We start from the raw sequence: 12583 nt of genomic DNA on the forward strand, positions 1-12583 counted from the left end.
TCTTGATATCCCATCTACCTCCGCTTCCTGGCAGGAGCAGCGTTTCTAGCTGGAGCAGGCTTCCTAGCTGGAGCAGCATTCCTTGCACCTGTAGGCCTGGACGCGGCCGCTGGTTTCGGAGCACTCTTCGCAGCGTCTCTCCTCTTCTTCTTCTCCCATTCTTTATGCTGGTTATTAAGTTTTTCCCTGAACGCGGCGTCATTCACTAACTCTGCCTTTGCAACTGGCTCTTTCTTTTGCCGCTCAGCTTTAGTCCTCTCTTGTTCTGCTCTTCGAAGCGCTGCCTCGAAGTCGTCGTCTTCCTTCTTCTTGCGCTTCTCTTCCTTTTCTTTCTTATCTTTCTGTTCCTTTGCGGCTCGACCTTTCTCTTGGTCTGCCATATGTTGAGCTCTAGAAAACTCTTCATCCTCTTTTTTCTTGCGTTTCTTTTCTTCTTCCTTTTCTTTGTGCTGTTTCTTTAAAGCTTCGACCTTCTCGTCCTCCTCAGCTTTAAGCTTCTTCTTCTCTTCCTTCTGGATTGCTGCTAGTCTATCTTTCTCTGCCTTTACAGCTATGTCTTTCTCTTTCTTCTGGGCTTTAAGCTCCTCTTCTTCTGCTTTTAGCTTCGCCTGCTCTCCCTTCCGACGCTCTGCTTGAGCGCGGGCGTCCTCCTTCTTCCTGCGTTTCTCTTCCTCTTCCTCTGCCTTCCGTTGTTTCTTGGCGGCTTCATCCTGCGCTTTCTTTTCGTATTTGACTAGACTTTGCTCTTGCTTCGGCTGATCATGGGCTTTCTTTCCAAATAAGACCAGACTTTGCTCTTGTTTCGGCTGATCATGCTCTCTCTTTCCAAACTTGACCAAACTCCGCTCTTGTTTCGGCTGCTCAATCATCAATCGGGCTTCTATTCTCTTCTGACGTTTCTCTTCCTTTTCTTGGTCTCTTCGTGCGGCGGCTCCTTGTTTGGCGGTGGCCAGTGTTACGAGCGTCTGTTCTTTTGCAGGTCTATTAGAGGCTGTGCGCAGTTCCTTCGCTGCAGCTTGGGTGATGAGCTTCTGTTCCTTCGCTTCGGCTTGCATTATCAGCTTCTGTCCCTTTGCGGCTTCTTTGGCTGCTGTCTTCAGCCTCTGTTGCTCCGCCTTCTCGGCCGCTTTGGTATCCGTGGTCTCATGCTTCGCACTCGATCTGAATAAGCTGAATTTTCGATGTTCAGAGCTCTGTGTATGGCTTTCAAGCGACTGGAATTCCCTCGCGCTGGATTTGTGATCCAAATTCTGCTCCTTATCATGTGGCTTGTTATCGATTGCGAGTTGCTTAGCTTCGAGCCTCTTGTCCTTGGCCGCTTCCTTGGCTGCGAGCTTCAGTCTTTGCTTCTCTGCTTCGGCGGCTTTCTTGGCATCAGAGGACTCAGGCCTTATGAGAGACTTCAGTTTCAACTTCTCCTCCTTGTCTTGGGCCTTCTTCTCAGATGCGACTCGTTTAGCTTCGAGCTTCTTCCGGGCCTCTTCCGCTTTTTGAGCATCTTTCTCAGCTTTCGCAGCACTTGGCTCCCCAGACTTATCGGCATGCTTGTTGGTAAATGGAACAACTTCCTTACCAACCTTCTCACCCCCCTTCTTTTCGCTCTTCTCATCAGCTTTCTCAGCCTTGTGCACTATTTCCAGTTTCGATGCTGCTTCCTTCGCTTCGGCTTTCTTCTTTGCATCCGCATCCTTCTTCTCATCCTTAGCCTTCTTGTTGGCGACTTTGGAGTCTGCGTCGGTACTGTCCGACTTCGCTCCACCGTTCTTACTCTCCTTAAGTTCTGCGTCGTTATGTTCAGCATCCTTGTGTTCAGAACCCTTGTTTTCAGAATCCTTATGTTCAGCGTCCTTGTGCTCGGCGTCTTTTTCTTTCTTAGCCTTTCTTAGGGCTCTCTTCTCCTTGATGATATGTTTATTAGAGGGCCCTTTCTCGGTCTTGGCGTTCGTAACATGTTCGTTGTTGATCGTTCGGTTGGTAATCGTCTGATTGGTGATTGTCTGGTTGTTGACCGTCTTGTTGGTAATCGTGTGGTTGTCAATCTTCTGATTAGTCTTTGCGCTGTCTTCTGTGCTCTGCTTTCCCTTGGCTGGACCATCTGCGCCCTTTTGATCTTTAGTCGTATTGTCATGTTTGGTACCCGAGGCAGCAGCTTCTTTCTGGGCGTTAGCTTCTTTCTTCGCGGCTTTCTTGTCTTGATTCGCTTTCTTCTTCGCCGCCCGCGCTTCTTTTATCTCAGCCTCCGTACGCGCAGGTTGTTTAGCAGCATATTTTTGTGTGTCGACTGTGCCTTCCTTAACCGGTTCACCTGCGTTCTCTTGTTGAGAATTGGCGTCATTCCCCGCAGCCTTGTTCAACTTCTTTGCCTCTTTCCTGTCCTTTCTTCCCTGCAAGACCAACTCTCGATCCATCACAGGTTTTTGCTTGGCACCGTTCGCATTCGCGCCGTTTCCGTTGTTGATGCCTTTGCCTTGAGCGTTGGGGCTATTAGGGCTCTGCGCAGCCTCCAAATTTGCCTCCTGCGCTTCTCGTCCCGCCTGTGCGTGTTGCCTTGGTCCTGGTACGCCGTGTATACCCAGGTGTAGTTCATCACCACGTCCATGACTGGCGTGATCTATGTGATTCTCGCCTTGGTGACCACGATCCCTAGGATCGCCGCGCTGCATATATGGGTGTCTTTCTTGACGTAGTCCGTCACCATGTCCTTCTTCGGCGTGCTCCGGATGATTTCCGCCTGGGTGACCATAACCTCTAGGATCGCCATGTCGTGTATCTGGGTATCTTTCCTGTTGATGGCCATGGTTAATGTCCCAATGGCGACCGTCTTGTCGACCCTGTTGTCCTTGTCTCGCATGATCTTGATGATTTCCGCCCGGATGGTCATGACCTCTAGAATCGCCATGTCGCGTATCTGGGTATCTTCCCTGTTGGTGGCCATGGTTAACGTCCCAATGGCGACCGTCTCGTTGACCCTGTTGTCCAGGTTGTCTTGCTTGATCTTGATGATTTCCTCTTGCGTGATTAGGACCTCTAGGGTCACCATGCTGCGCATCTGGGTGTCTACCTTGTCGGTGGCCATGATTTTCGTCCGAGTGACTGCCATGTTGTTGATCATGGTGTCCTTGGGCCTCATTATGTCCTCCAGCTGCCGTGTTCCCATCGGGTGGCGGTCTCGCCATAGCATTACCCGCCTCCATCCGTCGCTCGTCCTCCTCTTCCTGCATACGCTGCCTCTCCTCTTGTTGATGAGTCTTCTTTTCCTGATCAGCTGCTTTCTTGTGCGCTCGCTCTTCGTCTTCACTCTCCTTTCTCAATCTTTTCTCCTCAGCTTCAGTGCCTCGTCGAGCCTTTTTATCTTCTAGTTCGGCCTGGCGTCTCTGGACCTCCATTTCCCGCTCGGCACGCTTTGCTTCTTGTTCCATGGCATGTTCTTCCATACGATGGTTAGCTTCAGCAGCCGTGGCCTCCATCGTGCCGCGCTTCTCAGCTAAATGCATCTGCCTCTGGGCTTCTCGCTCCGCCTTTCTGGCCTCTTGTGTAACGGATCGTTCCTCAATACGTTGAGATGCTTCCTCTGCTCTGAGCTCAGCTTGCTCTTGTGCGCGTTGAGTCTTTTCGGCCGCATCGAGTTCCCTTTGAGTCTTGCGGGCTTCTCTATCGATCTCCTGTTGCTGTTGGCGCTGAACGGCATCCTCGGCTTTACGTTCCCGCATTTCCTCTGCCCGTGTCCTTTTCATCTCTATATCATTCGCCCGCTTAGCCTTCTGGGCTTCACGATCCATCTCGCGCTGTTCTTTTCGCCGTTCATCGTCCTCGGCCTTTCGTTCGCGTTTGGCCTCCTGATCTTCCACTCGACGAGTGTCACGTTCCTCTCGATCAGCCTCTTTCTGCTCATTCTTTCGCTCTTTCTCTTCAGCCTTCTTTTCATCCTTTCGCTCCTTCTCTTGTGCTTTCTTCTCATCCTTTGCTGCTTTCTCCTCCGCCTTCTTCGCATCTTTCTCTTGCTTTGCGAACTGGCGGGCTTCGTCTGCTGCTTGCTTCCGAGCAGCTTTATCTGCAACTTCCTGGGCTTTTTGTTGTTCTCGCAACTGTTGCTGTTGGTACTGTGCCTGCTGTTGTGCCTGGTATTCTTCATCGTCTTGGGCACTTTGCTGTTCTTGCCACTGTTGCTGCTGTTGAAAGGCCCGTTGCTGTGCCTCGGCCTTTGCAGCTTCCTGATCAGCCCAATCCGCATCTTCCCTGGCGGCGAGTTCATCATCCGCATACTTCTGCTGCGCCCGTTGCATCTGAAGTGCTTGTTGACGCTGTTCGTATTCGAACTTTCTCCGAGCAGTCTCGTTGGCCGTAGCTACTGCAGCTTCTTGCTGTGCTGCGAGCTCGTCTTCTTCCTCTTCCTCTTCCTGCGCTTGCTGCTGCGCTAGCTGTCTCTGATGCATGGCAGCTTGCATATTCTCTTGGCGTTTCCTGTCAATTTCTTGTCTTTGGGCTTGGATCTGTTGTCGCTGCGCTTGACAATGCGCTGCTTCCGCCGCGGCTTCAGCCGCTTCCTGTTCTTGCGCCATTCGCTCGTCTGAAGCCTTCTTTGCCAGTGCAGCTCTGATTTGCTCTTGACGTTGTCGCTCCATTACCTGATCCTGAGAAGGCATCTGCATTTGACGTCCTGCTGACTCGTATGACTGTCCTTGGGAAATCGGTCCCCGCGCTAGATCGTCATAGTCGTCGGTGCCTTCTTCCTCCCCTTCTTCTTCATATTCGTCTTCCGCTTCCTCCTCTTGTATCGAACGCTGGTAGGGCTGCTGCCATAACGGCAGGCTTGTTCGGGAGGGTTGTGCAGGTTGCGGAGGAAACGGAGCAACGTCTTGGAAGCGCTGGTGTTGGATAGGGATATCCTGACGCTGATCTGCTTGTCGCAATTCAGAAGGCGTATATGAATGCACTGGAACTTTTGGACTAGAAGTTTGGCGTTGCTGTGGAGGCATTGCCCGCGGATCATGGTCATTCGGTCCTGGCCTCAGTGCTTCTGGAACCACGGAAGCTTGTTGAGGGTAGCCAACAGGCGGTATCTGAACATTGCTGGCTGACTTATGATGTGGCAGCCCGCCGTCTTCATGTTCGCTGTCGCTCTCAGATGTCTCATCGTCTGAAGTTCGCTCGTAGTCACTGCCGTCAACGTCGCTGTCTTCCAAGTGCTCATCTTCGTCGTCCCCTGTACCTTCAACCTTGCTATCAAACTCCTCTTCCACGTCACTATCGTCTTCTACTTTGTCTCTAGTATCTTCATCGCTGACTTCGCTATGATATGACTCATCGGTGTCGTAGTCATCAGTGGGAAGTCCTTGATTGCGTGGATCAATAGCGACATGAACAGCGATGGCTGGTTGTGCGATCGCCATGATATATGATGTCGTTGGTATGTAACTCGATTGGTTGGACTGGGAAGTGTGTAAGATCAGGCCTGCCTGTATGATGTGATAAGTTGGTGTCTATTTGGGGTAAATATAGAGTTAAAAGAATGGCCTCAGAACACTGGCTACGTCTAGGACTTTATATCTGACATAGGTGATATTCCAAAACAAGATTGTGAAGCTTTCGTTGAATGTGCGGTATTGATGTCGAACTCGGGTGCGTGAAGAGGCTCAGACCATCACCAGATCAGCACCTGGAAGCCTGCGTTGGTCATATCCTGGTGTGTAATCTTGAAGTCTGAGAACTGTGACTGACCAGTTCTTCTGAATTCTTTTCAAGAGCACTTCAATATCTATATTCTTACTGAATTCCTATTCGAGTGACAAGCATAACGACCCCACGATCAAGCTTTCAAGTAAAAAGCATCGCGCGTGCTTGTTGTGATATAGCAGTTCTTCAAAAGTTAGAGAGTGAAGTTTAGCCTGCCAGTGAATTCTTTATCACAAGCACGCTGACCATAAATTTAGCTCTCGGGGAGTGTGCACATATAACCAGACTTAACCACTGCGCTTACACCCATCGCCTAGGATTAAACCAAACAACCGGGAACTGCACAGAAGCTCTACCAAATTCGAAATTCCCATCTTTACCACCAAATAAGCTTCGCAGAAGCCACCTTATTACCAAACCAACAAGTTATCGCCCGCTACTTCATCACACCTCGCCGCGACCAACCATGTGCATCGGAGTCAACAGCGAAGTCTGCCCCGACTGCGGCAACAACGGCAAAGGCCACGACCCCTACCTCCAAGGCGGTACAAAATGGATCCGATGTCCAGCCTTCATTAAATCAATGACAGGAAAGGAACCCTCAGGGCCCAAATGCGAATCCATCACGCGCGATCAGATTGGAAAGAAAGGGGACTGTGCAGTCTGCACATCACGGAAGACATTTGAAGAGAGGAAGGCAGAAGGGAAAATGACGCCGAACGAACAGAGACTGGAAAGAATGAGGCTGGCGAAGGAGAGATTTGACAAGGATGTGAAGACCAAGAGGAAGGAGCTGTGGGGAGATCAATAGGGCGGATTTGATGATGGAGATACTGGTGCTACTTGAATTGCGGAGGGGCTGCATGTATGTCGTGATATTGCAATGTGATTTAGCGGTTCTTCAAGCTTAGAAGTGTGAATTCCGATGTACCCGTAAGATATAAAGCGCTCTCGAGTCCTCTAAATATTTACTTCCTCATATATACAGAACTACCAATCAAGAAAGCACTACACTGAAATACTACGACTAAACACATCGATTTGACATCGACCGCGTGCACATCCACCTCACTTTTGGCTCACCAAATACCCCATCTCTATCTCAAATCAACGTCACCGGAATCACTTGTCCGTCAAACCCACGAACCAGCAGATCTACCCACCACAGTCCAAACATGTGTACAGGCGTCCGCTTCAAAAAATGCCCTAAATGTATCAGAAATGGTGGAAGATACGCACCCTATATCAACGTTGGCCAACAAACAACGCGATGTGCAGATTCCAGGATACCAACACCAGCAGGAAGCAAGTACCCCACCAAATGTCATACAGTCCATTGGAAGGAAGACCCCAACCCGGCGACAGGTCGCTGTGCGGACTGTAAAAGCAAGGCAATCCAGAATCCCATGACAGAGGCAGACTTCGTGCTGGCGAAGCAGGCGGAGGAGGCTGAACAGGCAACAAATAAGTCGAAGGAAGAGGCGAGGGCGAGGAACAAGGGGAAGGCAGCGGCGTACAAGGCTACCGCTCCTGTTAAGAAGACTACTGTTCCTGCTAAGAAGGCTGTTGCTCCTGCTAAGAAGACTCCTCGGTTCATCCCATCGCAGGAAGCTCTAGATAGAGCTAAGGCGACTGCTGCGAAGACTCCAAAAAAGACGAGAGGGGCTGTGGAGAAGGCTCCGAAGAAGACTACTCAAGCCGCTATCAAGGCTGATCAGGCGATGTTGATGAGCGCGTTTACTTATCATCAGAAACAGGCTGCTGAGGCTAGTGCTAAGGGCGGGAATGCTGGATAAGAGCATCGTGATCGGTAGAGGCGGAATTTGGTGAGAATGTGTCGGATTACTTTACATTTGTTATGCTATATGGTTGAAAATCGGGGTTAGCGATGAATGCGAAGTATTAGTAATACTCTCTCCATGCGACTTCATGAAGAACGATTGCGAACCCATTACCCATCAGTTTCCCACGCGCCTGAAACAAAAGTGTGCCCTGCAACCTTCACTCTCAATCACCTTACCCTGTTCAGCAGCAGGGGCCTTTTCCGTAGCCCCCATAGTTGTGGCGGTGAACAACAACTACGAGGGAACACTGAGCTCGAAGGCGCAACCCAACTCGACCCCGTCTGCACCGACCACGGATCTACCTCCACACGCGCAATCCGCTCGAACCGTCTCCTCTGTTTACCCTCCATCGTTGTCCAGGTGAACAACAAGTACGAGGGCCTCGCCCTGAACTCGAAGGCGCAACCCACTTAGACCTCTTCTGCACCGACCACGGATCTACATCCACACCCACACCCGCAATCCGCTCGAACCGTCTCCTCTCCTCTATATATACCTCGTTTTTCCAACTTGTCTCCCAAGCCTTGCGCAAATATGCTCTCGTTTCTTTGATGAATTGCTCCCGGGTTTGACGTCTTGGGAATTTTTTCGCATTCCCATCCGCATCCGCATTTTCCAGGACGATGCGTCCAGCCGACGCAAGTAGGTAGTATGACTCCTGGCACGGAAAACAGCAGGGTCGGTATGTGAAGGTGGGAAACCAGTTAACTCCAGGTTCTCTGCCGGGTTTGTGGAATTCGCCTTGCACAATGTATTGGAGGACGTGATATACATCTGCGTAGATGGTAGATAGCTCCTCAAATAGCTCCTCCGAACTTCTTCGACGGGCATTTTCTGGAAGGGAGACCTGGTTGAGCTGGGTGAGTAGGCAGCGGGCGATGTTGATGTGGAAGTGATAGGAGTATTCTTTTACTTCGCCCAAAACGGCGCGAATGTATGGAGGGAGACGTCCTCCATCGAAACGCGTATGGTGATTGGATAGACGGTCGATTACGCTGATACCTTTTGTGCAGGCGGCTACGCAAGCCAAGTCATTCTTGGCATGCTCAGCGTCATCGGCTCGTTCCCTGTGTATCGAAAGCTCAGTGAGGAGAACATGAGCATCCGGCCAGCGTGGTTGTTTGACGATTTGCATCGTGTCTTGTAGAAGATCCTCATGGGTGCAGCCTTCAATCGTGAGACGGCGGCAGCCACGGATGCCACCTTGTATGGGTTGTAACAGCTGTTCTTGCATACGCCGTGAAAGAACCTCGCAATTTTCTTCCTCATCAGTGTTCGTACCTGCGTTCAGTATGACGCGTAACTCCACCCCCATATCTGGTGCTTTCATGCAGCCATGGTACATCCTTTCAGTCTCCAATCTCTTGCAGAACTCGCTCAGGTCCGACAACAGCATCACTATCCTGGTTGTCAAGGAGCGAGAGGAGCGAGAGGATTGAAGAAACCGGCCGAGCTGAAAGACGAGGTGCATCTCACAATGCGGGAAGACCTTTGGCTCTTCTTCGCTCAAACTGGGGTGCGGCTCAGGTATGCAGCCACCAGTGTGGCTTATGGAAAAGATGTGGATCGGTTGGCTGGGCCCGTGGAACCAATCTTGTATATTGGCACTCTGAACCTCGACGCACACGAAAATGTCACTGTTTGATAGGAAAGGCTTTGCTTCACCATAGATCTGCTTGTTTGCGAGGAGTATATTAGTGCCAAGACGTCGCCGCTTTACTATGGGTGCCCCCGCATGCAGGTTTGAGTATTCGTGGATAGTATAGCGAGCTGTTGGACAGCTATCGAAGCCCAGCGCAAATTCGTAGACATTGTCTCGTAGCTCGCGTGGTAGATCAAGAAGGCGGAAAGGCTGTTCGGTGAGGTGAGTGTTCATGATGCTTGACAGGAATTGTGGTGTAGGAAGGTAGGAGCGTTCAAGGTGCTGAAGGCTGCTTATACACGGCTGGCAGTAGCGGCTCGCTTCCACTGAATGTGTCTAGCGCATCGGATGATAAGAGTCAGACCCTATTGAACCGAGACAGTCATTGCTCTTAGCTTAGACTGCTGCCTGGGCTTAGGCAATCGCCAACAATAATAAGGCGTAAAAGCCGTAAAGTATTATAGTATTGACAAGGGCGTTACGCAAACTCGTGGCATTCGCCTCTCGGACCGAATCCAGATAATACGCCAATAGGATAACCGCACTGAAGCGCTACAATACATGCCTAGGCAAGCAAGTTTATAACCGTCCCATCCTGATACCCCTCAACGCCAGAATGTCCGCTCGCCGGCATGACCATCAGTGTGCGTCGCAAAGTCCAGATCCATCGTTGGCCGAACCAACGGCTTGTGTCAATCGGTGACAATTCTTACTCAACGCCCTCGACTTTCCTCAGAAATTCCCTGACACGGCCAACTTCCACACCCTCGCCTTCTTCGCTGTCCAGAGCCGCCACCAGGCCTTCGAGACATTCTTCAATCCTGTTCTCTTCTACCTTTGTGCATAGACTGACGACCTTACGGTACATCATCTCCAGTTGCCCGTCCTTCTCTTTCAGCATCTTACTCCGTTTGAGTAGTGCACCGTTCGCGTTCGTGTAGGTGTGTAGTCGTTGTTGGAGGACGGAGGCGGCGGGGAGTTGCTGGACTGCATAGGCCTGATATTGTGGCTGATGCGATACCTGTTTGAGAGTTGCAGGATCCAGTGGAATGGTTGTCGACAGATAGGGGGCTCCATCTGATGCGCGGCAATCCAGATGGTCGCCTGCTTGCCGGAGCTCGTAAGGCAAGTCGTCTTCCTTGATGAGCATGCCTGCACCTTCCGCATCGGCGTATCCTATCCTCTTCTTCTCGTGCAAATCGATGTCCCCTGCATTGACAGAAAGCATATGCCGTTGCGGCTCAAGCCAACGCTTCAGATTCGATATCCGTTTAGCGCGATCTTGTCGTAAACGTAACCGAGCACGTAGTGACTCTAGCCTTTGCTGCTCCTGCTTCTGTTGAGTAGACAGTTGGGTGATCAGCTCATTCGTTTGATCTATGGTGTCTTGTTTCAGACGCGCTTCTTGCGTGAACTGCATTGAAGCGGACTGGAGAATGCCATTCATCACTGTAATCATATTAGCGGGATTCTCGTAATAGATACGAATTCAAACTTACAGGGTTGTATCTCTCGGCTGGTCTCTTCGACCTTGCTCAAGGGCGCCTTGCCCTTGCTGGGGCTGTTTGCGGCGATTATGACTTCGCCATCGCCAAGATCGCTGCCAACACCGAAGTCGATCGGTCTCGTGCCTTTGTGATTGGGTATGGTCGGGTCCGCCTGAACTTCCATGAGCTGAGAGATAATGTTGCGATTGCCTATCCTTGCGGCTAGGTTGAGTGCTGTGTTGCCGGCTTTGTCGCGTGCGTTGACCATCTCTTGCATAAACCTCATCAATCCTATTGGTTTCGGGTAGTTGCTGGTGTCGTGGAAAGAAGGCACCTGGTTGGCGCCAATGTTGCTGCGTACGAGATACTCAAGAAGTGCCTCGAGGTAGTACTTGCTGGAGGCCGCACGCCCTTTTATGGCACAGGTCACCGCGATGTGATGCAGTATCGTCCGTCCCTGGGAGTCGCGGAGTTCGATAAGTGGCGCCAGGATCTCGAGCGTTTCTGGGAAGCAGCTGTGGTCTAGGCTGTTGTTGACGGAGACTGCACTCATTAGTGGTGTTTGACCTGAGGCATTTCCTCTGAACATGTTAGCTCCTTTGGAAACTAACAGCCTCATCAACGACACTCGGGCCAGTGTCGCGGCCCAATGTAGAGCTGTATTTGAGGTGTTGTCAATTGGCATGTCCAGATCTGCGCCAGAGAGGTGAAGTATGGCTGGATGGTTCGTGAAGTCTGTCCTAGTCTGATCCGCGAATAGATCCGTAAGCATGGCTTGCTTCTCTTCGTTGTGCTTGGTGTCGGGGTGCGGTAGAGGTGGCAGGGCTGAGGGAACCTCGCCGTCGGGAAGTGCAATGCGCTGTCCAGTCTGGTGTTGGTAGAAGCTCTCGCTTGGTTCTGTCGGCGAGCCAAGATCGCGCATAGACATGTCTGCACCGTTGGGTTGTGAGTAGGATTCATCTTGGGATGTTCGCATGCGTTTCCTTGGCGGCTCTTGCGGGTCTTCAAGGCCTGTGCCATAGGCCGAGTCGGTGTGTCCGTTCTGCCCGCTGAAACTACGCTCCGATGCTACGCTTTGCTGGCTGCTGGTGCGGAACGATTCTTGGCTGGCGAGGGGTCCTTGTGACGGCCGTGCCATGCTTCTCCGGCCCTGCGAGGAGGAAGCGGGTCGCGGTGCGGGTGAATTAAGTCGCGCGACCTTGTTCATGGCGGCAAGTGCGCTGGTGGCTGTCGAGGAGATGTTGCTGAAAAAGGTACCGCCGACACTCTGGCTAGTAGTGCGGCCGTCCATGCTCTGGGTGTAGAAGCGCTTCCTGTTTGCTGCCATGGCCTGCTCTTTGGTGGGCGTCTCGATGCCCTGGCCCTGTCCCTGGTTGCCATCGACGCTGACATCGTAGTCCAGCAGCGGGCGCAAGACATCCTCGACGCCGTACTGGCGACAAAACTCTCTGCCGCGGCGGTAGCAGATCCATGTGCCCTGGTACTTGCCGTAGCCGCCCTGGACCTTTTCGTGTTCGCCGTTCAGTATCTCCTTCTCGAGGACCTTGGTGCGCTTTCCTTTGTCAACGCCAGCCACCTTGAGGATCTGGGTGGCATTGAGCCAGCCGTCAGAGCGTCGGCGCATAACAGCGACCCGATTGACTTCCATTTCGTAGACAGAGACGCCCGAGTAAACAGCCTAGATTGTCAGCGACTTGGTGCGACTGCGCAAATGCGGTGGTGGTGGTGCCTACGGTGTATATCTGGGGCTTCTCCATGGCGTGCTGCTGGTAGCCGTTCATGTCGGAAAAGGACCGGTTGAAGCCAGCGGGCGCGGCCATGAGTCCCTGGCTGTGGGGAGAGTTGGCGTACATGGCCGACTGGGGCGGCGAACCTGCGGGAAAGGATAGCGACGAGCGCGCGACTTGCATTATGTCAGCGCAGTGCTGGCGGGCGTG

General features: G+C 51.9%; 5 protein-coding genes across 5 annotated transcripts; 2 read left to right on the forward strand and 3 right to left on the reverse strand.

The window, feature by feature from the left end:
- Positions 1 to 14: 14 nt before the first annotated feature.
- Positions 15 to 2599, reverse strand: J4E92_006013 (uncharacterized protein; the record flags this gene model as incomplete). The annotated part of the gene is made up of 2 exons (XM_051497388.1): positions 15 to 2534; positions 2573 to 2599. 2 exons carry the CDS (start codon positions 2597 to 2599, stop codon positions 15 to 17), a joined length of 2547 nt encoding a protein of 848 aa, XP_051352035.1.
- A 12-nt stretch (positions 2600 to 2611) lies between these two features.
- On the reverse strand, positions 2612 to 5390 carry J4E92_006014 (uncharacterized protein; the record flags this gene model as incomplete). Its single annotated transcript, XM_051497389.1, is given in 2 exon segments — positions 2612 to 3168; positions 3185 to 5390. The coding sequence occupies 2 exon segments, from the start codon at positions 5388 to 5390 to the stop codon at positions 2612 to 2614; spliced, it is 2763 nt and encodes a 920-aa protein (XP_051352036.1).
- A 749-nt stretch (positions 5391 to 6139) lies between these two features.
- On the forward strand, positions 6140 to 6484 carry J4E92_006015 (uncharacterized protein; the record flags this gene model as incomplete). Its single annotated transcript, XM_051497390.1, has 1 exon — positions 6140 to 6484. The coding sequence occupies one exon, from the start codon at positions 6140 to 6142 to the stop codon at positions 6482 to 6484; it is 345 nt and encodes a 114-aa protein (XP_051352037.1).
- A 364-nt stretch (positions 6485 to 6848) lies between these two features.
- Positions 6849 to 7469, forward strand: J4E92_006016 (uncharacterized protein; the record flags this gene model as incomplete). Its single annotated transcript, XM_051497391.1, has 2 exons — positions 6849 to 6852; positions 7006 to 7469. The coding sequence occupies 2 exons, from the start codon at positions 6849 to 6851 to the stop codon at positions 7467 to 7469; spliced, it is 468 nt and encodes a 155-aa protein (XP_051352038.1).
- A 2399-nt stretch (positions 7470 to 9868) lies between these two features.
- Positions 9869 to 12499, reverse strand: J4E92_006017 (uncharacterized protein; the record flags this gene model as incomplete). Its single annotated transcript, XM_051497392.1, has 3 exons — positions 9869 to 10608; positions 10659 to 12324; positions 12380 to 12499. The coding sequence occupies 3 exons, from the start codon at positions 12497 to 12499 to the stop codon at positions 9869 to 9871; spliced, it is 2526 nt and encodes an 841-aa protein (XP_051352039.1).
- Positions 12500 to 12583: the final 84 nt, after the last annotated feature.

The sequence above is a fragment of the Alternaria infectoria genome, assembly GCF_024043175.1.
Source record: "Alternaria infectoria strain BMP 0036 chromosome Unknown scaffold_9, whole genome shotgun sequence".
NCBI classification, from domain to species: Eukaryota; Fungi; Ascomycota; class Dothideomycetes; order Pleosporales; family Pleosporaceae; genus Alternaria; species Alternaria infectoria.